The sequence below is a fragment of the Erythrolamprus reginae genome, chromosome 9 (assembly GCF_031021105.1).
Source record: "Erythrolamprus reginae isolate rEryReg1 chromosome 9, rEryReg1.hap1, whole genome shotgun sequence".
Classification (NCBI taxonomy): domain Eukaryota; kingdom Metazoa; phylum Chordata; class Lepidosauria; order Squamata; family Dipsadidae; genus Erythrolamprus; species Erythrolamprus reginae.
Window position 1 is genome coordinate 31,688,956 of NC_091958.1, and position 27,418 is coordinate 31,716,373.

Genomic DNA, 27,418 nt, shown 5'->3' on the forward strand with positions numbered 1-27,418 from the left:
CAAGAGAGACAGAGAGAGAAAAAGAAAGAGATAGCGAGAGACAGAGAGAGAAAAAGAGAGAGAGATAGCAAGAGAGATAGAGATAGAGAGAGAAAGAAATAAAGAGAGAGAAAGAGAAAGAGATAGCAAGAGAGAAAGAAAGATAGCAAGAGAAGCAGAGAGAGAAAGAGAGAGAGCAAGAGAGAAAAAAGCAAATGAGAGAGCAAGAGAGGGGGAGAGAGAAAGAGAGCAAAAAAGAGAGGAATGAGGAAAGAAAGAGGGATGGAGAGAAAGAAGGGAAGGAAGGGAAAGAGGGAGGGAAAAATAGAGCGAAAGGGAGGAAGAGAGATTTTTTTTTGTCCAAACTTTTTTTATCCCACCCCCCGCTAAATGTTCCCCAGGATTTTGAAAATATGAATACAGTAATATCTCATCTTACGAACTTAATTGTTTCCGGGATGAGGTTCGTAAGGTGAAAAGTTCGTAAGATGAAACAATGTTTCCCATAGGAATCAATAGAAAAGCCAATAATGCGTGCAAGCCCTTAGAAAAATCCAAAACATTAAGGGTTTTTTTTAAAAAAGCGGGGGGGGGGCAGACTAAGCTGAGGCAAACGGAGTGGGGGAAGGGACAGCGAGAGGTGGCAAGAGGTGGCAGTCCCAACGAAGCAGTCTTTCCCTCCTGTTTTTACCCACCCCGTTCTGCTCATTTTCCCCACACCTTTCTCCTCTCTTGAGCTCGATGAGTCCCTCCCATTTTTTGCCCACCCTGTTCTGCTCATTTTCCCCACACCTTTCTCCTCTCTTGAGCTCCAAGAGTCTTTCCCTCCCGTTTTTGCCCACCCCATTCTGCTCATTTCTCCCACACCTTTCTCCTCTCTTGAGCTCCATAAGTCTTTTCCCCATGCAGTTTGGAAGGGGGGAGTTTGTCAATGGGATCCAAAGCAGCTGGCAAAAATGAAGGGAATCGAGGAGCCTCAGGGAAATCCCGGCGGCTGCTCGGGTTCGTAAGGTGAAAATAGTTCAGAATAAGAGGCAAAAAAATCTTAAACACTGGGTTCGTATCATGAAAAGTTCGTATGAAGAGGGGTTCGTAAGATGAGGTATCACTGTAAAGTGCCGTGGCTCAAAAAAGGTTGGGAAACATTGCTCTAGAAGAACCGTTGAACTTACCTGAACGGTCTTCTCGATGCACTGCAAGGAGAGTCCAACATGGGTATTTCTCAAACCTCATTGGAAGGGACTGAGTTTAATTTAAATATTAGACAGGTGCCGCCCCCTAGCCCACCAGTCAAGGAGAAAACAAAGGTGCAGTAAACTATAAACTTTATTCAACAACTGGAAGGCAAATTCAACCCAGAACAAACAACCATTACGAAAAATAAAGGCCCTGGTCCAATAAGCCATGTGGGTTTGGACTCTCCATGCAATGCATCGAGAAGACCGTTCAGGTAAGTTCAACGGTTCTTCTCCAATGCACTTGCAAGGAGAGTCCAACGTGGGATGTACCCAAGCTATAATTTGAGGGAGAGATAAGGCTGGACCAGGGGCTCTCAAGTTGAGCACACCCTTTGTAGCACTTGCCTCCCAAAAGCTGCCTCCATGGAGGCAAATGAGTCAATTCGGTAATGCTTGATGAAGGTAGACAGAACTGCCCACGTGGCTGCTCTGCAAATATCTTCAATCAAAGCTTGCATAGCCCAAGCCGCAGAAGTAGCTGCACTATGTGTGGAATGTCCTGTTATTCCCTGAGGAATAGTCTGACCTTCTGCCTTGTAAGCCTCTGTGATGAATCACGTATCCAGCAGCTGATAGTTTGCAATGAAACCCTTGTGCCCATGCTCTGAGATGAAAACGACACAAATAATGCTTCAGATGTCCTGAACGTCTGTGTCCTATGGGCATACATTTGTACTGCACATTGTAGTCCAATTTATGCCACCTTAGTTCCAATGGGTGTGTTCCGTGCGTGCAGAAGTCAGGTAACACTATTTCCTGGGCCCTTTGGAACAAACGTAGGGTCTAGTCTTAGCACAACTCTGTCTGGGTGAAAGAAACAGAGGTCAGGTCTCACTGACAAGGCCGACAATTCCGTTACGTGTCTAGCTGAAATAATTGTGACCAAAAACTCCATCTTGATTGACAGGAAACATAATGACACTGTTCGAAAGGAGGACCTGTTAGAGCTCGCAGAACTAAAGTTAGGTCCCAAGATGGATATCTATGAACCATTGGTGATCGTATATTTGAAGCTCCTTTTAAAAAGTCTCTAATCCATGGATGACGCGAAAGGGGGCGATAATAATCCTGAATTGATATAGTGGATAATGCTGCCACATGACACCGTAAGGTGTTAAGGGCTAATCCTTTATCCAGTCCTGCTTGCAGAAAAATTAGGACTGTACCTGGTGAATCCACCTGAGGGTTGACTTCCTGAGTCTTGCAAAACTCGTAGAAAGTCGACCATGTGGCCTGGTAAATGCGCCTCGTAGATGGCCTGCGCACAGCTTGCATGGTGGTTATGACTGTGTCAGACAGATGTTGGCGCCTCAGGCAATCCCCCTCAAGTGCCACATGGTCAGTTGCCACCACTGTGGCTCCGGGTGTAGAATGCATCCCTGACTGAGAGATATTAGATGGTCCGGGATCCTCCAGGATGGGGAAATGGAGAGTTCCATCAAGTCCGCGAACCATGCTTGTCGTGGCCAATACGGCGCCACCAGCAGTACCTCGGCTTGTTCCTCCAGGATCTTCTGAAGAACCCTCTGTATAATGCGAGTTGGTGGAAATGCATACAGGAGGCCCCTTGGCCAAGGTTGTCGTAACGCATTTACCCCTTCCATTCCCGGGGAAGGGAACTGGGAAAAGAAACGTGGAAGTTGTTTATTGTGACATGTTGCAAAGGGGTCTATTACCGGTGTGCTGAAATGATTGGATATCTCCTGGAATATTCCGGGATCCAATCTCCACTCTGCCAGGTCTATGGTCCTGCGGCTTAGCCAGTCCGCCTGTACATTCTCCTGTCCCGATATGTGTTCGGCCGAAAGGGATGCTAGATGAACCTCTGCCCACCTGAACAGGGATTCCAATTCTTGCATCAGTCTCCTGGACCTCATTCCTCCCTGATGGTTAATGTGGGAACGGGCTGAGACATTGTCTGTCAGAATCAAAAAATGTCTTCCCCGTATCAAGGGAGAGAAACTGTGAAGTGCCAAGGAAACTGCCTTTAGTTCCAGGAAATTGATATTTATGTCCCACAAGTCCTGTGGACCCCACAGCCCCTGAGCCATATTGGATGAGAGATGAGCTCCCCAGCCCGTCAAGCTGGCGTCTGTTGTTATGGTAACAAAGTCCTGATCTCGGAATAACAAACCCTTCTGGATTGCTGTTGAGGCCCACCATCGCAGGGAATTTCTGATCCCTGAACTGAGGGTTACTTTGACTTGGGAATGACTGGATTTTCTACTTTGAAAAGGTAGGAGAAACCATTGGAGTGGACGCAGATGCAACTGAGCCCAGGGCACGATCTCTATACAGGATACTAGTGTACCCAGTATCTTTGACAAGAAAGCTAGTGAGGGCCTTTGTTGAATTTTCAGGGTTCGTATTAGAGTCTGAAAATTGGCCTGTCTTTCTGGGGATAGGAAGACTATGCATGACTCCGTGTCTATAGAGGTACCCAAATGAGCCAGGCGTGTTGTTGAGTTTAAGTGACTCTTGTCCCAATTTATCGTAAGTTCATGTGTTTGGAGTGTCATCAGAGTCAGTTGTAAATCTCGATGCGCTAGTTCCGGAGATTTTGACAGTACTATGATATCGTCGAGATATACCATAAGGTGCACTGACCGATGTCTAAGAGTGGCCGTAAGGATGTCCAACAACTTTGTGAATGTCCTTACGGCCACTCTCAGACATCGGTCTGAGAAAGGCCAAACAGCATTACCCCGTATTGGTAATGGACCCCGTTCAGGCAAAAACACAGAAATTGTCTGTGCGCAGGGTACACCGGCACATGCAGATAGGCTTCCTTGAGGTCTATCAAGGTTAGAAGGTCCCTTTGGCGTATAGAGTCTAGAATGGAAGGAGTGCATTTTGAACCTCTCGTATCGCACATAGAGGTTCAAACTTTTTAGATTTAGTATTAATCGATACCCTCCCGAGGACTTTGGAACCAGGAAGATGACCGAATAGAAGCCCTTCCCTTGTAGATATAACAGTACCTCCTCGATCGCCTCTATTTCTAAGAGATGGAGGATCTCCCTGTGCAATAGCATTCTCTTCTGTCACCTGAGGGCATAGAATGAATCTGTTTGGGGGCAGATGGGAAAAGTCTATCCTCAAACCTTGGGATACTGTGGCAATTGCCCAAGTGTCTGTGGATGTGGCTTTCCTGGAGTCTGCGAAGTGTTGCAGTCTGCCCCCAAGAGGGTAGATCACTGCTGAGTCATTTGCCTCACCTGGGTCCTCTGAAATTGGAGCCCCTAAAGGGGCGGCGGCCCTGTTGGTAGGGCTTGCCATGGTCCACGAAGTATGTTCTATCTGTGTGAAAACCTCCCTGGTTGTAGGAGCCCTGAAAGAACGGTCTCAATCCCTGGGAGATCGTTGAGGAGGGCTCGGAACGAAATGTCTGGCATTGATAGAAAGGGTTAAAACATCTTTCCACTCTCTTATTCGACCATGGTAGCACTTTTTTCTTGTCCTTATCTTTGATAACATTCTCTAAGGAATCCCCAAACAATTTCTCACCCTGGAAGCGAGCGGAGGCCAGGCGTCACTTAGATTTTACATCCACCTGCCAGCTGCAAAGCCAAATCAGCCTGCGAGATGCCATGGAGGATGCCATTGCTCTGGATGCAAATTTTGCTGCATCCAAAGTGGCATCCGCCGAAAATTCCATAGCCGCTAGCAGTTTGTTTAAATCCTGGCAAAGTCTGCTGTCCTCAGGGTTCACCCTGGATTGAATATCCTGTATTCACAGGATGGTGGCTCGATTGAAAAATGAGGCTGCGGAGGTGGCGCGTAAGGCCCAGGCTGCCATTTGGTGTGTCTTGAGCATCACATTCTCCGCTTTCTTATCCTCAGCCTTTAACCCATCTGACACTTCCGACGGTACCAGGGCGTTTGAGACCAAGCTCGCCACCGGCTTGTCTATGGTTGGGGAGACTAATAACGCTTCCATCTCTTGGTCGAACGTATAGAATCTGCGGTCAATCATAGATGGGCCCAGAGCGGTAGCAGGATTCTCCCAAGGTCTTTTTATGTTCTCCAGAAAAATTTCCGAAGCAGGGATGTGCTCGGTCTCCTTCTTGGGGACAACGAAAAGCACAGCAGATGTAGCAGGTGCTGAGGTCGCCTCTGTTTGTTTCCCCTCCCCCGCTTCATCAATGGTAAGCTTAGCCTTGTTAAGCAGTATTCGGAACAGGGGAGGCTTAAATAGGCCCGCAAATATTGGGGGTTCAGGAGGCTGCTCATCTCCAGATGGATCATCCCCAGCCTCACTAGCCTCAACTCTGTGGAAAATGTCGTCTTCTATAGACCCCAGTAGGGATTGAGGGGGTGGTGCCGTCCAAAGATCTCTGGATCTGGATGGATTGGTGGCCACTGGAGCGTACTGTTGGGCACCCGTTGCTAACCCCTGCGAATAGGCGTTGGCTATTAAGTCTTGAAGAGCCGGGGGCATGTTTTGCCATGTGTCCTGGGAGCTTCTCAACCCTGCAGCAGAAGGTGTGAAGGTTGCTGATGGTTGATTATATTGTGGCACCTGGGTGATTTGCACTGGTGGTATCAGACTGGGCCAGACCTGGGTCTGTCTAGGAGGATTGAAGGTTTCAGTCATTAATGCTGGCACCGACAGAAGAGGGCGCTCTGGAGACCAATCCTTTTCAGTTGCCGAGCCTACTACCTCTGCAGTTCCAATCATGGAAGAGGCTGGTGACATTAGGCTGAGCTGGAGCAACTGTTGGAGTGTGCTGTCTCTGCGCAGCTTCTAATTGTCTCTCCAGTGCTCTTATCCTCCTTTCTGCCTCTTTAAGGGAAGCTCCCTGAGAGGATTTGGCCCTTGCCTTGCCTGATTGGGGTTTCTCCTTAGGGGTACATGGCCTAATAGAGACTGTAGGCTCCACTCCTGATTGTGCTGATGGGTCTGCCATATCTAAATTTCCCTGTTTTTCATAAAACACTCACGACAGCCATTGGAACCTAATCAACACCCAACCAATCTGAAGCACTCTCGGCAGAATGGGCAGTGGGTGTTTAATGCGACTGCGTGTCTCCGCAACCTCCGAAGCTTCTGAGGTGCTGCCTTTTTGATCCGCCGTTCTCAATCCGGAGGTCCGCTCCGCCGGTCTTCGGCCCAGGTATGTTCGTTGAGCGGGGCGGACCCCTCCTGACGTCAACCTCCTCCTAACCTCCGGGTGTGACCACAGAGGTCGGTGACCCGGTCATCCCCCCCGTGCTCCTGGTTAATCTGTCCCCCAATTACCCCAGGAGGGGCCGATCATTGGGGGGAGAGGGGACACGACAGCCTAGAGGGTGGGAGCCACTGAGGGTCTCACCCTGTGCTGCAGGGAGGGGGGCTTTCTTGATTGAAGAACACCTGCAAATAAACAAAATCAAAAGTTATTAAATGAAAATCTTATGATGTCAACCTGAAGGTTACTTTACTGTAATACTCCGCTATGGAGGAAAACTCAAAAGGTCCCTTTACTGCGACTGAGTTTTCATGACTGGTGGGCTAGGGGGCAGCACCTACCTAATATTTAAATTAAACTCAGTCCCTTCCAATGAGACGTGAGAAATACCCATGTTGGACTCTCCTTGCAAGTGCATTGGAGAACACACGTGACCGCTGGCACCCAAACTTCTGGTTTCCGGTGCGGACACACACCTGACAAACAGCTGGCCATCACGCATGTTTGGGCACCAGTGAGCACATGTATGCCAGAATGCTGCTCTTCCGGCTTTCAGCACTCTACCCTTTCTTTCTACCCTAAGCCTCGGAGAAACAAGATGACAATAACCATTTCAAAGAAAATCTAAAGTAAGATAATCTTGTCCAAACAGCCAGGCAAATGAAGCTGTTACCTTCTCAGACACTTCACTGTCATGGTAAGGAAAAACTCGGAATGCTCCCCGGATCTGCTTCACTCCTGGATACAGCAGAGGAACTAAGTTGACGTAAGCAACGCCGTGAAAAGAAATGGGATCTTCTTCTGCTCCAGCAATAGCTCCACTTCCCTAGAAAAAGTACAGTGGAAACAACCATTGTTGTGTTCACTCACGTCCTGCACAAATAATCATAGACACTGAGGACTCAGAGATTGTGGAGGCATGACAAAGGCATCCTGTGTTCTTGACACCTGAGATGGATATTGATGAAGATGAGGAGTCAGGGTCAGAACAACAGCCAGCATCTGCTGCACTTCCTGGGATGAGTGAATGAGCCCTTCCTGTGAGGAATTTCTTGTGCTGAGTAACTCAGGAGAAGAGGAGGAGTCTTTGCCTGATGCTCGAGTGTGCAGGGCATTTAGTAAGCATGAATGGTTGGCTAAGAGGAGAATCATTCAGGAGTAGGGCTGTGATTATTGAGTCATGCCCTCAGGGTATTTAAGAGTGAGCAAAGTCATTCCCCATTGCAGAGAACAACATATGCGTTTTGGCTTCTAGTTTCATGAGTCTACGGAGTCTTCATGAGTCATGAGCATAGTTCCCTCTAAGATGCACCATGCGCTGGAGCGCATTAAAAAAATAATCCTGGCGCACGTTTTTCAAAGGTCACGCAGAGAGGAGGGTGGCGGAGGCCCCCTGCCTCCTGCCACCACCACCACCACCACCAGGTCTTTGCCAGGCAAAGCAGCATTTCGCACTTCCTCCTCCACGACGGGTGCTCCCATCCCTTCCCCACGCCCACCCCCTGGCCACGGCGCTGCTGTTGCTGCCGCTTCTGGATTGCGGCTCCTGGCTGGAGGTTGGCGGCCGGGCTGGGCGAGCGCAGGGAGCAGAGCCAGTGGTGGCGGGGCAGACAAAGGGGCCTTGGATGGTGGGAGGTGGGAGTGGGGGGGCAAGTTGTGAGGAGGGCAAGGTGGGGGGCTCAGCCTGCGCTGGGACGGAAGGGGACAGGCGGCAGTGACGGCTCTGCGGGGCCTTGAGCTGATGTCAAGTCCTGCGCCCAGGGAAGTGGCGCGCTTTTCAAATGCGCCGTTTCCCCAGGCAGCCGGCTTTGCCTCCTACCCCACTGCCACTTCCTCGCCTCGCCTCTGTCCCCATTCTGTTCGCCTCCACTTCATCTGCCAGCCATGGCGCTTTTCTTTCGGCGGAGGAGCTAAGTGGCCGGAGACCTTAAATCAAAGGAATCAATGTAAAAGCGCTACTGGGCTGGCAAAGTCTCCGGCCGCTTACCTTTTCCTGTCCAGCCTGAAGCTGAGATAAAAGTGCAAAGGCTGGCATTAATCCCTTTGTTTTAAAGTCTACGGGCGTTTAGCTACTCTGCCGAAAGAAAAGCACGGAGGCTGCCTGCTTGAGCCTCCCGTTGCTCCACGCTGCTTCGCCCTGCCTGTCATCCTGGCTCAAGCGGGTGGTGGCGGACCTCCGTTGTGTTTTGGGGGGGGGCAGCAGACCTCTGTTGTGGGGGGGGGGCAGGAGGACCTTCCTGACCCCCTCCCCCCAGCGCTTCGCCCAGCGCCCTCAATGGAGGTCCGCCGCTCCCCCCCGAAAACACAGTGGAGGTCCACCGCCGCCCACTTGAGCCAGGATGACAGGCAGGGCGAAGCAGCATGGAGCAATGGGAGGCTCAAGCTGGTGGCGGCAGACCTCCGTTGTGTTTTTGGCTGGGGGGGGCAGGAGGACCTTCCTGACTCCCTTCGCCCAGTGCTTCACCCAGGATGACAGGCAGCCTCCGCGCTTTTCTTTCAGCGGAGGAGCTAAGCGGCCAGAGACCTTAAAACAAAAGAATCAATGTAAAAGCGCCGCTGGGCTGGCAATGACTCCTGCCGCTTGGCTTTTCCGGTCCAGCCCAAAGCCGAAAGAAAAACACGAAGGCTGGCATTAATCCCTTTGTTTTAAAGTCTCTGGCTGCGTAGCTCCTTCGCTGAAAGAAAAGTGCGGCCTGCTTGAGCCTCCCGTTGCTCCACGCCGCTTTGCCCTGCCTGTCATCCTGGGTGAAGCACTGGGTGAGGGAGTCAGGAAGGTCCTCCTGCCCCCCCCAGCCGAAAACACAATGGAGGTCTGCCGCCACCAGCTTGAGCCTCCCATTGCTCCACGCCGCTTCGCCCTGCCTGTCATCCTGGCTCAAGCGGTTGGTGGTGGACCTCCGTTGTGTTTTGGGGGGGGGGGTGGCGGGAAAGCCCTGTGCCGGCCAGTAAAGCCGGCTTTCCGGGAAGGCAGCGCGCTTTTCAAATGCGCTGCTTTCCTGCACCTCTTTTCTGGGCAGGGGGGGAAAGGTGGCCGTTTGAAAAGCGTGCTGCTTTCCTGGAAAGCCAGCTTTGCTGGCTGGCACAGGGCTTTCCCGGGCAGCCGGCTTGAGCCTGGTGCCAGTCAGCAAAGCCAGCTGCCTGCTGGAGACGTGAAGAGAAAGAAGGGAAAGATAGGGAGGGAAAGAGAAGTGGAGAGGAAGGAAGGAGGGAGGGAGGGAAGGAGGGAAGGAAGGAAGGGAGAGAAAGGTGAACGAGAGGGAGAGAAAGGGAGGGAGAAAGAGAGGGAAAGGGAGGGGAAGAGGGGAAGGAAGGAAGGGAGAGAGAGAGAGAAAGAGAAAAAAGTGGAAGGAAGAGAGAAGGAAAGAAAGGGAGAGAGAGAGAAAGAGAGAGGATAAGAAGGAAGAGAGAGAGTGAGTGAGAGAGAGCAAGAAAGAAAGGGAGAGAGGAGAGAGGAAGGAAGAGAGTGAGAGAGAGAGAGCAAGAAAACAAGAGAGAGAGAGAGACAGAGAAAGCAAGAGAGAGAGAGAGAAGTGGAAAAAGAGTGAGAGAGAGAGAAATGATAGAATAAAGGGGAGAAAAAAGAGAAATTAGAAAATGATTGAGGCAGAGAATGACAGGAAAGAGAAGTGACTCTTGATTTAAAGCATATGGTAAAAGCACTTAAATAATAACAGAGAAAAAAACCCCCAGCCTACACCTGTTTTAATAGTTATGTTTTTGGATTTGCTGGTTTTTAGTTTTAATAGTAATAGAGTTTTGTTTTGTTTTATTATTAATTTCTTTTAATAAAAAAGAAGGGATTTATTTATTTATTTATTTATTTATTTACTTACTTACTTACTTATTTATACTTCTATGCTGCCCAGTCCCAAGGGGATTGCCGCTCAGACACTATACTTTTCCGCCCACCCCGAAAAAAAATTAGAGGGAACATTGGTCATGAGTCTACGGAGAGGGGCGGCATACAAATCTAATAAATAAATAAATGATAGTCATAGCAGCCCAAATGAAGTATAGGTAGTTAACTTATGGTTTTAATGGAGTTTGCCCATTACCGTCTTAACCCATAATGATAGTATATCGGATCACTCATGTGACCGATTTCTCAATCTTTTTTTTTTTTGGAGACCTCGTGAAGTAAACAACATGGTGGTTAAGCTACAATTCTCCAGAATTCTTCTTTCTGGCTTTGTGTACTGGCAGGCGGGAGGGAGGGTGGGGTGGGAGCTCCACCTGCATGCATCCATGCTTGTCTGCTGCTCACACAAGTGAGGATGTGTGTGCGCTCACCCAGCACTTCCATGACCCAGTACCAAAGGGCTAAAGCTCAGTAGTGGGTCGTGGCCTTGGGTTTGGGGACTCCTGGATTAAGTCAACCAGTGGAAGCAAATATTAGGGTTGTTGTGTGGTTTTTTTGGCTAAACCAGAGTAAGATGTGGTCACATGACTGTGGGATGCTGCAAACAGCTGCATTTCATTGGCTCAAGGCAGCAAACCTGCTTAATACTGAAGGCGCAGCTCCATGGCTGCAGGATAGGAAAAGCAACCATCAGAATTTTGAATCTGGATTGACACCAAGCTACTGGGCCATAAATCAAGGACTACCCTCAGCCAGAATCCCTTCTGCAGTATTTAAAAAGTCACACCCAACTTTAAAACCACACCTAACTTTACTCCTAGCAAACCTACTTTTACAGTAAAGAGAGAGGCCCAGGTTGTGGTGAATGTGCTGGGCAGGAAACAAGAGGTGATGAATTTTTAAACCCTCTCTTTTTGGGATTAAAGCTGTCTGGGTGACTTTGGGCCAATCATCAGGAGATGGGGAGTTGTAGTGCTGTTTAGGCATGAAAAGACAACTTTGGGTGAATCACAAGGAGATTGTGAGTTATAGCCATGAAAGCCAGCTGCGTGATTTTGGGCCAGTCACCAAGAGACTGTGAGTGCTAGTCCCGCCTTAGCCATGAAAGCCAGCTGCGTGATTTGAGGCCAGTCATTCCCTTTCAGCCCAATCCAGCTCACACGGTTGTGGTGGTGAGAAAAACAGAAGGGAGGAGTATTATGTTTGCTGTCTTGAGCTAATGAAATATTTTTTAGGAAAGGACAAAAACGGTGGGATTCAAATATAGCAGTAATGAGGAAGAGGATGAACTGGCACCTTACCTTGTCTCCTTTGCCAGCTTTGACTTTTGTGGATGTGACCAGTGGCACCCTAGTAATTTCCACAGGCCAACACCGGCAATCGGCAATCCGCTTGCGGAAACTGCCAAATGGGAAGAGACCAAGAGCAAATCAGTTAAAACCATTTTGTAGTCCGATGCTCAAAAGGGCAGTGCGGACATGCCACATGGATGGCAAAGGTGGAAACCTGCAGTGTGGAGAGAAATAGTCAACACTGAGATGCTTCCAGTTGGATGTTCAAAGTCAACAATGTAAGATAAAGATAAGATGATGTTTAAGGTGAGGTGAATTAGACAAAGATAAAGGATGAAGGATAAAAGATAAGGATTAAGGATAAGGATATCACCAGGAGACTGGGAGTTCTAGTCCTGCTTTAGACCTGAAAAATTGGCTGGATGACTTTAGCCTCAGCTGAACCCACCTGAAAGGGTGGTTGTGGGAAGAAGAAGGAAGGAGGGTTTATAGATGTTCACCAGTTTATGTTGTTTGTAAAAATAACAGACATGGGATATAAATAAATAAATCGGTTAAGTTTCTTGATGGACAAATATGTGAAATGCATGACAAATACCAGTACAAGCAAGTCTGTTGTACTGAAGGTTATTAACATTTATGCAGCGCTTTAGCTCAAGGAACTCATTAATAAACATAAAGAAAATCAAGACCATCCTCAGTTAGAGAACTTGGAGAAGGCTAGCCAATAGCAGCAATAGCATTTAGCACTTAGACTTATATACCGTTTTATAGTGCTTTTACAGCCCTCTCTAAGCAGTTTACAGAGTCAGCCTCCCAAAATGTGGGTTCTCATTTGACCCACCTCAGAAGGATGGAAGGCTGAGTCAACCTCAAGCTGGTCAGAATCGAACTGCTGCCAGTGAGCTGAGTTAGTCTGCAATGCTGCATTCTAACAATTGTGCCACCATGGGAAGGAAGGAAGGAAAGGAGGGAGGGAGAAAGGACTAGCCATAGCAGTTAAGACTTATATACCACTTTACAGAGCATTTACAGCCCTCTCTAAGCAGTTTATAGAGTCAGCCTATTGCCCCCAATAATCTGAGACGTCATTTTACTGACCTTGGAAGGATGGAAGGCTGAGTCAACCTTGAGCCTGGTGAGATTTGAAATGCCAAACTGCAGACAGTCAGCAGAAGTAGCCTGCGATACTGCACTCTAACCACTGTGCCAATCAGAGGTATGAATTGAGGGTAAAATCTCCAAGTCTCTGCCCTTAATTGCTTGATTCCCCTAAATCGGCGGTCCCCAAACTACGGCCCGCGGGACGGATGCGGCCCGCTGAGGCAACTTATCTGGCCCACAGCAGCGCACGAGATTTTATCAATAGATATAATAAGATCCCAAATCTCCTGTCCACTCACCGCGGTCTGCTGCTGAGCGAGGAGGCAGTGCAGAGGCAAGGGGCGGGGAGGAAAGCGGGCCTGCAATTGGCCCCTTTCTTTTCCGCCTTTAGAGAGAGAAACTGTTGCTGCCCTATGGCAGAGCAGCAACAATTCCTCTCCCTAAAGGCGAGAAAGAAAGGGGCCAATTGCAGGCCCGCTTTCCTCTCCGTCCCTTGCCTCTGCACTGCCTCCTCGCCACCTCCTCCTCCGTGGTGAATGGACAGGAGATTCAGGAACCCTCCTGAATTCGCCCGAACGGAGGAGGCAGCGGCTTCAAGGGACCAACAGCCGGTCCTTCTCGGCGCTGCATTGCTGCAGCCTCCGAGCTCCGTTGCTGTCCCCGGGCACTGTTACCTCTAAGCTGTGCTGAGAGAGAAAGAGAGAGGGGAGAGAACTGGACTTCGCCGTCACCTCCACCCCGTCCAGCTCTCCAGCTAAGAGGCAGTAGCCCCGTCCACCCCTTCACTCTCCACGGCACCCAGCACCCGTCGCCTCCGCCCTGTCCAGCTCTCCAGCTAAGAGGCAGCAGCCACGTCCACCCCTTCACCCTCCATGGCACCCAGTGCCCGTTGCCTCTGCCCCCGTCCGGCTCTCCAGCTAAGAGGCAGTAGCCCCATCCACCCCTTCGCTCTCCACGGCACACAGCACCCGTCGCCTCCGCCCCGTCCAGCTCTCCAGCTAAGAGGCAGCAGCCACATCCAACCCTTCACCCTCCACAGTGCCCAGCACCCAGCCCCACGCCACCTCCGCCTCCTGGTAACACGCCCGACCTTTTCCTGCAGGAACGGGTGGTGGGGTGCCACGAAGGGCGCGCTTGAAGGCCGCCAGGGCGCCGTTGTCATTGTCACGGTGCAAAGCTACACAGTCCTGAATTGCTTGCTTCTCCGGCCAACAAAGCCAGGTGCACGGGAAAGCAGCGCACTTTTCAAATGTACTTTCCCAGGCAGCCGGCTTTGTTGGCCGGAGAAGTGAGCGATCTGGGACTGTGTGGCTTTGCGCCGCAACAACAATGGCGCCCTTCAAGCACAGCCCTTCGCAGCGCCCCACCACCCGTTCCTGCAGGAAGAGGTCGGGTGCGTAACCGGGAGGCGGAGGCGGCATGGGGCCGGGCGCTGGGCACCATGGAGGGCGAAGGGTGGACGTGGCTGCTGCCTCTTAGCTGGAGAGCCGGACGGGGGCAGAGGCGACGACGAAGTCCAGTGCTCTCCGTGCTCTCTCTCTTTCTCTCTCAGCACAGCTTAGAGGTAAAAGTGCCCGGGGACAGCAGCGGAGCTCGGAGGCTGCAGCAACGCAGCGCCGAGAAGGACCAGCTTTTGATCCCTTGAAGCCACCGCCTCCGTTCGGGTGAATTCAGGGGGTTAGCTAGAGAGCCGGATGGGGGTGGAGGCGACGGCGAAGTCCGGTGCTGGGGCCATGCGGGGCTGCTCATCCATGGGACCGTGGACCGGCAAGCCACCCTCCGTGCTGTCTCTCTTTCTCTTTCTGTTGCCAGCATGGTGTCTGAGAAAGAGAGAGAAAAAGGAGGGGAGAGAGAAAGAAAGCAAGAGAGAGAGAAAGTGAGAGAGAAAGCAAGCAAGAGAGAGATAGAGGGAGAGAAAGAGAGAGGGAGAGATAGAAATAGAGTGAGAGAAAGAAAGCAAGGGAGAGAGAAAGAGAGGGAGAGAGATGGAGAGACAGAGAGGGAGAGATAGAAATAGAGTGAGAAAAGAAAGCAAGAGAGAGAGAAAGAGAGGGAGAGAGAAAGAGGGAGAGAGAAAGGAAGAGGGAGAGATAGAAAGGGAGAGAAAGAAAGACAGAGATAGAGAGAGAGGGAGAGAGAGAAAGAGGGAGAGATACAAAGGGGGAGAGATAGAAAGAGAGTGAGTGAGAGGAAGAGAGAAAGAAAGAGAGAAAGAGAAGAGAGAGAGAGGGACAGAGAGAAAGAGAGAAAGAAAGAGGGAGAGATAGAGGAAGAGAGAAAGGGGGATAGATGGAAAGAGTGAAAGAGAAAGAGAAAGAGAAAAATGAGAAACTGATGGAGAGAAAACGAGGGAGAGGAAAATGAAACAAATGAGAGAGAAAAGAAAAAAGAGAGAGGGAAGAGAGAAGTGGAGAGGAAGGAGGGAGGGAGGGAAGGAAGGAGAAATGGAGGGAGTTTGTTGATTTAAGTTTAAATTTACTTGTTAATAAAGAAGTATAAATTACTTTATTACTGTTCTGTCGAGCTCTCTGGTAGAATTCTCCCAAAAATTCACAGATACAAATTTCAGACACACGCACATTAGAAAATTCAAAACAATGTTCATTATACCGAAAATTCAAATAAACTAAGCACTCTTTTTGTATAGCAAAGAGCACTCGTCTCCAAACAAACTGGTAATTTGTAAAAGTCCCTTATCAGTTCTGAGATACTTAGCTTGCAGCTGTGAGGCAATTCACAATCCTTTCACAAAGTGAAACACACTTTGCTCTGGTTTAGTTTCAAAGCAGATAAAAATCAGCACACAAAGGTCAAAGTCAACAAGGCAGGCACAAAACACAATCAGATCAGATAATCCTCCACAATGGCCAAACCCACCGGCTGCTATTTATAGCAGCCTCACTAATTACCACAACCCCACCCAACCACAAGTGGCTTCGTTTTCTTTGATAATAACATCTCAGTTGTTGCTGTCTATGCATCGCTCTCCGCATGTGTGGTTGTATCATTAACTCTTGTTCCGAATCCAAGGAGGAGCTAGATAATTGATCTCCTTCTGAGCTGTCTGCCACACTTTCCTCCTCCCTGTCACTCATGTCTTCTTGGTCAGAGGAGCCTTCATCAGCAGATTCCACCGGGAGCAAAACAGGCCTGCAGCATGTGGATGTCTCCCCCACATCCACAGTCCTTGGGGCAGGAGCTGGGCCAGAGCTAACCACAACAATTACTTAATTACTTCTTCTTTATTTTAAATATTGTATTTGTTCCCATTTTGTTTTTTACTTTAAATAAGATATGTGCATTGCGCATAGGGATTTGTTCATAGGGTTTTTTTATAGTCCGGCCCTCCAACAGTCTGAGGGATAGTGAACTGGCCCCCTGTGTAAAAAGTTTGGGGACCCCTGCCCTAATTCATCCCATTAAGTTACCAACTGCTGGCAAATGACATGAATCTTCTCACCATAGCACAGCTATAGGATCCAAGTAGCAACGCCTGTCCAAGTCCCACACGATCCGTTTCTTAACAGTTTCAGCCTGAATCCTGCTTTCCCGATCCTTAAAAAAGGAGAGAGAAATAGAGAGACAATTAGGTGTAATGGATAATGCACAAGGCTAGAAACAGAGAGACCAGAAATTCTAGTCTTGGCTTAGCTGAGTAGATAGCAATCCCTCCTCTCCTGCAATCCTGGAAAGAATTGCATAGAAAAGCTGCTTCTGAATATCTTGCCCTGATAACCACCAGGGGTTTGTCTAGCTAGCTTTCCGGAGTCAATACCGACTTGAAGGCAAGGAGGAGGAGGGGGAAAGGAGAAGGGGAAGAGAGGAGGAGGAGGAGGAGGAGGAGGAGAAAAGAACCCAGTCTGTTCAGGTGTAGAATTTCAGAGATCAAAAAATTAGACTGGCACCAATATTTCTTGTTATTTGTACTGGACCAGTAATTGTTGATGGGCTAGGGGGGGGGGAATTAACAGGAGACAGGAGGAGGGAGGGGGAAGAAGAGGAGGGAGGAGAAGAAGAAAGGAAGGAGGAGAAGGAGGAGGAGGAGGAGAAGAAAAAGTAGTGGAAGTAGTAGTAGTAGAAGAGGAAGAGGAGGAGGAAGAGGAGGAGGACCCAGTCTGTTCAGGTCAAGAAAATAGACTGGAACCAATATTTATTGATTGCCTAGGGCAGTGATGGTGAACCTATGGCACAGGTGCCAGAGGTGGCACATGGACCATATCTGATGGCATGTGATCTATTGCCATAGCTCAGCTCCAGCATGCATGTGTGTGCTGGTCAATTGATTTTTGTCTTGCACAGAGGCTCTGGGAGGGCGTTTTTGGCTTCCAGAGAGCTTCTGGGGGGATGGGGGAGGGTGTTTTTACCCTCCCTTGGCTCCAGGGAAGCCTTTGGAGCTTGGGGAGAGCGAAACACGAGCCTACTGGGCCCACCAGAAGTTGGGAAAAGACTGTTTCCAGCCTCCAGAGGGCCCCCAGGAGGTGGGGGGAGCCGTTTTTGTCCTCCCTAGGCATTGAATTATGAGTGTGGGTACTCATGTGCGTGCGATAGTGCGTGCGCACGCTCTTTCAGCACCCGAGGAAAAAAAGGTTCACCATCACTGGCCTAGGGAAAACAATTAACATGACACAGGAGAAGGAAGAAGGAGGAGGAGGGAGGAGAAAAGAACCAGTCTATTCACATCTAGAGCTTAAGAGATCAAGAAAACAGACTGGAACAAATATTGGTTGATGTACTGTACTGGGTGGGGAAAATTAACATGACACAGAAAAAGTAAAAAGAAGACCAACTAATAGCAGGAGCAGCTTTTCTTCTCAAAGTGTAAATAACATGAAGAATGGTATGGGGCACCTGGCCTTGGAAGAAGCTTGCCATCAACCGACATTGCCTATTTTGCCCAATGGAACTCACAATAGGACGGATATAATGGTTGCCCCAAATCTAGGCTCATTCTTGGCTGCTAGAGGGAAAAGGGACTCTAAGGAGAAAGAAGCCACTAAGTTGATCTAGGACGGTAGTTCTCACAGGCCCAGGTGGATGGAATAGTGGCAATTGGGACACTGCTGGTTGCAGGCGTTCTGCCAAAGGCCAAGAGAGCTAGGAATTGTAGCTGACCAACAACCGGAGGACTACAATTCCTGCTGTAAGGAATTTGTTTCTCCAGCTGTGTTGTACTTGCCTCTGGAGTATTCAGTTCTCCATCTTCCTCCTCAAAGGCCCCACCAACAATGAAAGCATCTGGGATGTTCTGTCCTCCAGGAGCTAAAATGTTGGCAACTGGCCACTTCTTGGGCCGAGGCAGAGGTTCTTTCTCACCGCCAAGTTTCAGGGTCCCATTCTTGAACAGGAAGGGGCATTCTTTCTGAAAAGGTCCCAGGAAACATTTCTTGAATTCACAGAGTTAAGAAGTCATTGATACACTGACAAAGAGCTTAGCAGCTTTTTTCGTGCAACATGTTCATCCATGATGTATTGTAGAACATGTTATAAATATTTTCTTTATATTTCACCGATGTATAGTTAATTTATAATTTACTTCCCAAATTTTGTCCCATTCCACCAAATTAATTGTGTATCCAAAATTTTGTGCCCAGGCAATCACTTTCTGGGTTGTTTCCTAATCAAGATCATCCCTTCCATATACGCCTGAAGCCTGGATCTGTAGAATCTCAGTTAATAAATTCTGTCAAAGTACTGAAAAATTTAGCATGTAAGACACACAAGAGTATAAGATACACCTTAGTTTTGAGGAAGGAAAACAAAGAGAAAAATTCTGCCTCCAGCAGTTTGCCTCCCCACAAACAGTACAGATAATGTACACAGTTTGTACACAGTATTTCTGTGCGTGTGTGCCTGACCCATGGAAATAGCAAAGAATTGGAGAAATGTACATTTTGGCAGTATATTAATGCCGAAACCTTTCTTAAATGTAGTCACATTAACTCCTCCCAAATATTTAAATAGATCTACTCCAAACATGACTAAGTCAGGATTTAACTCAGATGCCTTATCTTAATACTAAAACAGGACAATGTTACATTTCAAATTATACTTTTATAAATCTTTAAAATTGATGTTGCTTTCTGAAAGTATACATTATTCTCTGCTATTTAAAAGAACATACAACAGCATTGGGCCTCTTCAGATCAAGCATTTATTTTAAAAAGCTTTTTCATTTCATCAAGTTGTCTAGAACAATATTAAAGCAGTCTTTAAAAAATAAGTAATAATTTTAACATTCTACAGACATTTATAGTTATTGAGTTACCTCCTTGCATCCAGTTTCATCAGTCTAATTAGCAAAAGAAAAGAAAATTCTGCCTCTGCCTCTATCTCCCAGCAATTTTCCGCCTTGCAGCACTAGTTTCACCCTTCAGTTCTACCATGTGGCTGCAGCCTCAAACAGTGAGGATCAGGAAGCTGATAATCAGTTTCTTGGCTTAACAGGTTCTGTTCTGTTTGCTTGAAGGAGGTAAATTGCTGGGAGGCAGAGGAGAAAACAAGGAATAAAGGAATGTGGGATTTCACCAACTCACATCACCAAATGCTGGCACCTGAAAGCCGACCATGTAATTAAATTGAGGCCCGGTGGTGATAAATGCCTCGGGGGTGGAATAGAGTGCTTCTACGGTTACTCTCAGGAGATTGCCTTCGGAGAGCTGATGTTGAGTCAGTAAGCTCTCCTGGACAGATACCAAGACATCGATGGAAGCCTGAAAAATCAGAGCAAACTTAAATGTATAAACTGGGAAAAAGGGGAGCAGTGCAATGAAGCTGATAAGTGGCTTGGAGGCCAAATATGGCAGGAAGTTGAGAGGAAATTGAATGCTTAGTATTGGAAGATGGCTATCATTTCTCTCCAAATCTGTCTCTTCGTTAAGACTAGATGCACCCTCAGTCATTCATCAGTTTAGCCTTTCATTGAATTACACAGGTTTACAAAAAATATTTTTGGTAATCATCGCAGTTGACCTTGTATTTTTCTGAATCACATTTTTGTTCTGATTTGAAAAATGTATATAGTTTTTCTGTAGCAGGTATAGTTTCCATGGAGCAACATCATTATTATAAGGTATAGGAAATATACTGGCAACATTAAGAAAACAGTAATCTACATATCAGAAATAACATAATAACAAAAATGCTTCTATATCAGACCCTTTCTGTGATAGAGCAAAACTAAGCCTATTTTTGGAATCAGCGCATCAAGTCCATAAAACAGACATATTACTTTTAGTGATGATTTTTGTGTGTGTTGACCAATGTTATTTTATTATTACATGGGGGACTTGAATACCTCCCGTATAGAAACAAAAGTCCCAAACAATGTTAATTAGTCTGACAGAAGTCTTTCGGGAGAAGGCTTACTTTTTTCTGACACTGACACAATTACCGTACTTTTTTGGAGTATAAGACACACTTCTGCTCCCTGTATCCCCCCCAAAAAGAGGGTGAAAATTTGGGTGCATCTGTTGTTGTTCACCAGTGGCCTACAGAGCTGACAGCAGAGTCAGACAGTGAGGAGGCTGGGAAGAAGCCTGGGCCAGTCTTGGAGTCTGGAGAAGGCTCTGCATCTGAGGCAGAGATTGGGCCCAGGCCATCTGGGAGTTCTGTGCTGACTCCAGAGTCTCCAGGGACTGACATAGGTGAGGCAGAGGGACAGGGGGAGCCTCTTCCCAATGCGTGCATGCTCAGAGCTGCCAGAAGGCAAGAAGAGTTGCAGAGGGAAAAGACTACTCGGGAGTAAGGCTTGGAGATGACTGGCACCTCCCCTAGGATATAAAAGAGGAGCAAACGGATGTGCTCGTTGCAGGAAGCAACTTGGTTCAATTCGTGTCTCAGCAGCTCCATTCTAACTCTTCTGTTCTGTTTGGCCTTGCAAGGCTCCTGGTCTATTAGGTCTTTGGCAGTGTGTCAAGAGTGATAAAGGTTGGTGCTTATCAGCCTTCTCCCGAAAGACTTCTGTCAGACTAATTAACATTGTTTGGGACTTATGAACAGAATTCACAGCCATTGAAATAAAAAGAGGATTTTTTTGGAACTATACTGCTCAGAAAAATAAAGGGAACACTCAAATAACACATCCTAGATCTGAATGAATGAAATATTCTCATTGAATGCTTTGTTCTGTACAAAGTTGAATGTGCACAACAGCAGGTGAAATTGATTGTCCATCAGTATTACTTCCTAAGTGGACAGTTTGATTTCACAGAGATTTGATTTACTTGGAGTTATATTGTTTTGTTTAAGTGTTCCCTTTATTTTTTTTGAGCAGTGTACATTTGTGTTTTATAAGAACAGCCTCTTATACACTGAGTGTAGCCAAAAATGCGAGGCACGGAGGCAGCGATGGCCTGTGGCAATCCCTGCCACCTGGAACAGCTGATTGGGGGTATTCTGGGAGGCCAACCAGCTGCTCCGGCTGAATCAGACTGCAATAATGTGCTGAAGCTGACCAGGCTGTTTGCTATTTGCTGCAAGGACATGTCAGCGTGTGCAGCAGCAATCACATCCAGAAAGCTCACACAAGTAACTGATTTAGCAGAATTCAATAACTTCTCCGCTCCGAGTCTCCGGAGAGGGGCAGCATACAAATCTAAATAATAATAATAATAATAATAATAATAATAATAATAATAATAATAATAAGATTGCCCCCACCCTCCTTGACTTTCGTAAACTTCTTAAGACCCACCTCTGTCGTCAGGCATGGGGGAATTGAGACACCTTCCCCCAGGCCCACCGTTCCCCATAAGCTGCGCGCGTGAGCACGCGCGTGCCCCAAAATACCCCCCGTGCACGCCTTTTAAACACGCTGCTTTCCTGCACCTCTTTCCTGGGGGGGGGAGTGGCCTCCTCCCTCCCCCCTGCCCAGGAAAGAGTTGCAAGAAAGCAGCGCATTTGAAAAGCGTGCTGCTTTGCCGGAAAGCCAGCTTTCCTGGCCAGCACAGGGCTTTCCTGCCGCTCCCCCACGAAAACACAATGGAGGTCCAGGATGACAGGCGAAGCGGGGTGGAGCTACGGGAGGCTCAAGCTGGTGGCGGCAGACCTCCATTGTGTTTTCGGCTGGGGGGGGCAGGAGGACCTTCCTGGCTTTCCCGGGCAGCTGGCTTGAGCCTTGTGCTGGTCAGCAAAGCCAGCTGCCCGCCGGAGACGTGGAGAGAAAGAAGGGAAAGAGAGGGAGGGAAAGAGGAGAGGAAAGAAGGAGGGAGGGAGGGAAGGGAGAGAAAAGTGAACGAGAGGGAGAAAGGGAGGAAGAGAGGAAGGAAGGAAGAGATAAATATAAATGGAGAGAGGGAGAAAGAGAGGGAGAGGGAGGGGAAGAGGGGAAGGAAGAAAAAGAGAGAGACAAAGAAAAAAGTGGAAGGAAGAGAGAAGGAAAGAAAGGAAGGGAGAGAGAGAGAAGATAGGAAGGAAGAAAGGGTGAGAGAGCAAGAAAGAAAGAGTGAGAGAGAAAAGAGTAAGGAAGAGAGTGAGAGAGAGGAAGAAAGCAAGAGAGAGAGAGGAGTGGAAGGAAGAGAGAGGGAGAGAGAAATGATAGAAAAAAGGGGGGGAAAGAGAAATGAGAATATGATTGAGGCAGAGAATGACAGGAAAGAGAGAGAAACAGAGAGAGAAGTGGCTCTTGATTTAAAGCATATGGTACTTAAATAATAACAGAGAAAAAAAACCCCAGCCCTCACCTGTTTTTATTAATAGTTATGCTTTTGGATTTGCTGGTTGTTTTAGTTTTAATAGTAATAGAGTTTGGCTTTGTTTTATTATTAATTTCTTTTAATAAAAAAGAAGGGACTGATTTATTTATTTATTTATTTATTTATTTATTTATTTATTTATTTATTTATTTATTTGTACTGTACTTCTATGCCGCCCAGTCCCAAGGGGACTGCCGCTCAGGCACTATACTTTTCCGCCCACCCCGAAAAAAAATTAGAGGGAACATTGCCCAGGCCTATATAATTTATGTATGGTATGTTGTGTGTATGTTTTTTAATTATGGGGTTTTTTTAGTTTTTTAAATATTAGATTTGTATTTACATTGTGTTCACTATTGTTGTGAGCCGCCCCGAGTCTGCGGAGAGGGGCGGCATACAAATTTAAATATATATATATATATATATATACAGTGTATGTATATATATATATATATATATATATATATATATAATCATCATCATCATCATCATCCCCACTAATGGGTACGACTTGTCGTGGTAGTGGGGCTTGTGTGCTTCAATGAAGCTGAGAGCTGTGCCGGAGGTAAACTACTGGTAGATCTAATCTTGCCAGAGTGGTCAAAGCAGAGGAGCCAGACTAAACGTACCTAACCCATTTAAACTAATGGGGAGACAAAACAAAAAGAAGTCCATACTGACTCGGTTGTCGCCCAGGATAAAAAGGACTGCATTGGCTGCTGTGGAACCTGGGCAGCCATCTACAAATGAGCTACAGGAACAAAACAAACAAAGCTTACAAATCAAAAAGCAGCAGAAATTCTCAATGTCAGAGAATCGCACAATCATGAAGTGTTATTATAACTCGGAGCCTGAAAAACGTGGATATCAAAGACGGGTGTACCAATTATGGAAACAATAATATGCAGACTCAAAAATAACGGAACTTCGACTGGCCAATCAGCAATGACTCATAATCAGGAACCAAATGTTCAGTGAAGTTGAATTAGAAGAAATACAGAAAATTTTCAAAATAGAAACACCAAAATCTTATCTGGCACCAGTAGAAGCTCCAAAAAGATCTGGAGTCACTGCACAACTGGAACCTGATGAAAACTTGGAAAGACAGCAAGAAGCTGCAGGTGAGACACTTGACACTATGACTCAAAGGCAGCAAGAACTTAAGGGCCAAATACTTGCTCATGCAGAGTCCAATGCAGAGCGAAAGAGACTGCCAGTCTTAAAAAACATAAGCAAGAAATGACTTGTCCCACTAATGGAAGATACTTGCAACTGTCAATGTAACTTCCATTGAAGAATTGAATCAGCTTGCCTACAGTACAGCTGTGATAGTAACTGAAGAACTAATGTAGTTTCACGAATCCTTGTTTTACGTATTGTCTTGCATTCTTATATCTTATGTCGATGAGCCGTGAACAAGGTCCAACATATTCAGCTTCAGCTATGAATGTAACTGAAACATTGTCCTCCATAATTACTATTGGTTTCATGGGATCACCCCAAATACTATTAACGAGAGCAGAAACATTGGTTAAAGCATTACAACAGTCAGAAACACAAGCATATTCTGACTCAGTGGAAGAACAAAAAATAAATTTCTGCTTTCTAACTTTCCAATAAATTGGACAACCATTCAAAAACATTATAAAACCAGAAGTACTTTGTCGTGTTTCTATATCACCTGCCCAATCAGAATCTGCATAGCAAATCAGCTCAGGATACTTGTTGTGTTCTGGTTCTAAGAACAATTTCATGTTTTTCGTGTACTTCATGTATCTCAGCAGTCTCTTTATGCATGTCCAGTGAAATGTAGTTGCATTGCCAATGTGTCGTGACAACAGATTGACACTAAGTGAATTGTCGGGTCTTGTCCAACTGCTAATGTATAACAGTGATCCAATGACTGAACAGTAAAGTGTTTGGTCCTTAAACTGAGGACTATCTTGATATGTCAACTTGTAAAAGTCTGTCTGCATTGGAGAGCGACATGGGTGTGCGTCAGTCATGTTGCAATATTGCAAAAGTTGATCAATTTTGTTCTCTTGTGAGAGGGTAAACCCCTTCTGAGTTTTTTCAATCTGAACTCCTAAGTAATCATGAATGTGTCCTAAGCTTTTTAGTGTAAAGTGTCTTTCTAAACCTTTTGCAAAAATTTCACTCATACGTTAATTCGGACCAATGTAAACAATATCATCAACATAAACAAGAATAATTTCATAAACATTACCTTGCCCTTTTGTAAACACGCATTCATCAGAGTCGGACTTAATAAAGCCCATTGGATTTAGTTTGTCAATGAGACATCTATGCCACATTAAACCAGATTGTTTCAATCCGTACAGACTCTTTTGCAGGTACCTTCCTGGTCCTGGAATCCGGGCGCACCCTTCATGTAGATTTCTTCATCTAGATCAGCATTCAGATAAGCAGTTTCGACATTGAACTGGAAAACCTCTAAATTCAGAGCAACAGCTGTTGTTAAGGCAATTTTGACACTTTCATTTTTAACTGTAGGTGAATAAGTATCTGTGTAATCTTCTGGAAAAATTTGAGAGTAGCCCTGTGCTACTAATCTTGCTTTATATATTTTCTCATCATTTGGTTTTTGTTTAATTCTGTAGACCCATCGTGTGCCAATAATCTTCTTGTTCATTGAAGGTTCAACGTGTTTGAACACCTTAAGTTTCTTTAAACTGTCCAGTTCAGCTTGCATTGCATCATACCATTTTTCTTGTTCTGACTCAGGTAAATGTCTGATTTGATAAAAATTCTCAGGAGGAAGTGTAACGTTGCAAAGAACAGGAAAAGATTTTTGTAATACTTGCGCTTGATATCTCTTTGGAGGAATTCCTTTTGTGGTTCTCTTGGAATGTCTTAGAACTGTGGTCCATTCATCATCTTGGTCATCTCCGTCTCCAATTGCATCGCTAGGAACATCATCTGCGACTGGTGAAGACTGTACATCATCAGGAACATCTGGAACATCTATCTGAGAGTCAGGTTGCGCTGTACCTTGAACATCATCTTTAGGAAAATAAACTGAAGTATCATTACTGTGTATTCTGGACCAATTTGTATCTTCCTCAAATTTAGCTGAATTGGAAATGACAGCTGTGTGATTAGTCAGCAAATTTTTAGTATTTAGAACTTTCATCAAAACCTATAAATCTCAGTCTTTCTGCCCCTGGACCTCCTTTCTTTCTCTGGACCAGTGGAATGTTAACCATGGCATACGAGCCAAAAATGTGGAGGTTTTGAATGTCAGGCTTCTTTCCATAAAGCATGTAGAAAGGAGTTTGCTTAAAAACACTGCTCCAGGTACGGTTAACAATGTAGTTTGCATACCTTAGTGCTTCACCGCAGTAGAAGTTGAGATCAGCGTCCTCTAGGAGACAGCGATACATAGTCTGTAAAACACCATGGCGGCGTTCAACAATACCGTTGTGAGTTGGCGTGTAAGTGGCTGAAGCTTGGTGGCGTATCCCATTCTGTCTCGTCCATCCTTGGAATTGTTGGGACATGAATTCTCCACCACGATCACTTTGAATTCTTCTGATGCGGACACCGTGTTGATTGAAGACTTGTGCAGCAAAGTCTGTAAAGATCTGAAACATCTCTGACTTTTGTTTCATTAGATACACAAAACCATATCTAGAATAGCTATCAACAATTGTTAAGAAATACTTACAGTTACCCCTAGTAGGCCGAAATGGACCGACAATGTTGGTATGAACCAAATCAAAAATGCGTGTAGACAAACGTATGGCATGCTTAGCAATAGGAGCAGCTTTCAATTTTGACTTGTTGCAAACAAAACAGTCTAAGTAAATTGGGCAATTAATATCAACTTTAAAACCATTTACGAATTCAGGCATCTTGGATAAGACATCGTATAAAGCAGTGTTTCCCAACCTTTTTTGAGCCGTGGCACATTATTCATATTTTCAAAATTCTGGGGAACACTGAGGGGGGGGGGGGGCAGGGGGGGCTAAAGAAAAGTTTGGACAAAAAAAATCTCTTCCTCCATTTCACTCTATTTCTCCCTCCCTCTTTCTCTCCCTTCCTTCCCTTCTTTCTCTCTCTCCATCCCTTTCTTTCTTTCTTCCTCTCTTTTTTGCTCTCTTTCCCTCTCCCTCCTTCCCCCCTCTCTTTCTCTCTCTTGCTTTCTTTCTCTCTCATTCTCTCTCCCCTCCTTTTTCTCTCTCTGTCTTTCTCTCTCGTTCACCACGCCGGCAACAGAAAGAAAAAGAAAGTGAGAGAGCCGGAGAGAGTGGAGGGAGAGAGCTGGCGGCTGTTGTCTTCGCCTCCGCCAGCCGGCTCTGCAGCTAAGAGGCAGCAGCAATCAGCCCCCTTGCCCTCCCAGACGTCCCCAGCGCCCAGCCACGCGCCGCCTCCCGTTAGCCCGGCTGACTTTTCCCTGCTGCAGTTTTCTCTTCATGGCGCAAAGCCACAGTCCCGGACTCCTGGATCGCTCGCTTCTCCAGCCAGCAAGCCGGCTGCCAGAAAAGCATTGCACTTTTTCAATGTGCGGCGCTTTCCTGGGCAGATGGCTTTGCTGACCGGAGAAGTGAGTGATCCGGGAGTCCGGGACTGTGTGGATTTGCACCATGAAGAGAAAACGGCTCGGGCAGCAGGGAAAAGTCGGCCATTTTCTCTTCATGGCGCAAAGCCACACAGTCCCGGACTCCCGGATTTCTCGCCCCAAGGCAGGAAGCGGCGGCGGAGAGGGGGCAGATCGTGCCCCAAGACAGGAGGCGGCGGCGGCGGAGGAGGAGGAGGAGGAGAGGGGGCAGCTTACGGGGAACGGTGCTCGCAGCTGTCCCCCGGCTACTGCCAGATGCCGCTGTTTCCAGCACTTTCCTGCTGGACCCCAAAGAAGGAAAGTGGGAAAAAGGAGGCGCGAATAATGAAGCTCTCCTTTTTCCCGCCTTCCTTCTTTGGGGCCCAGCAGGAGAGCACCGGAAACAGCTGCATTGGGCAGTAGCCGGGGGACAGCTGCGAGTGGGAGCTCCAGGTCTGAGGCACCGGCGGTCCGGCACCGGCAGCGCCCCGCCCAGCTGGAGCTTCCCTAGACTTCGCGGCA

General features: G+C 47.0%; 1 protein-coding gene across 10 annotated transcripts in view; it reads right to left on the minus strand.

Moving 5' to 3' along the window:
• The window catches only part of CFAP70 (cilia and flagella associated protein 70), a 246,210-nt gene that overhangs the window by 149,790 nt on the left and 69,002 nt on the right, over positions 1 to 27,418 (minus strand). For all 10 annotated transcript variants that reach the window (XM_070760789.1, XM_070760788.1, XM_070760785.1 and 7 more), the window contains 5 exons: positions 19,177 to 19,353; positions 17,820 to 18,002; positions 16,104 to 16,198; positions 11,549 to 11,648; positions 7,062 to 7,214 (listed from right to left, as the gene is read on the minus strand). In XM_070760789.1, coding sequence (XP_070616890.1) covers positions 7,062 to 7,214; positions 11,549 to 11,648; positions 16,104 to 16,198; positions 17,820 to 18,002; positions 19,177 to 19,353 — 708 coding nt within the window. The remainder of the gene's footprint in view (positions 1 to 7,061; positions 7,215 to 11,548; positions 11,649 to 16,103; positions 16,199 to 17,819; positions 18,003 to 19,176; positions 19,354 to 27,418) is intronic.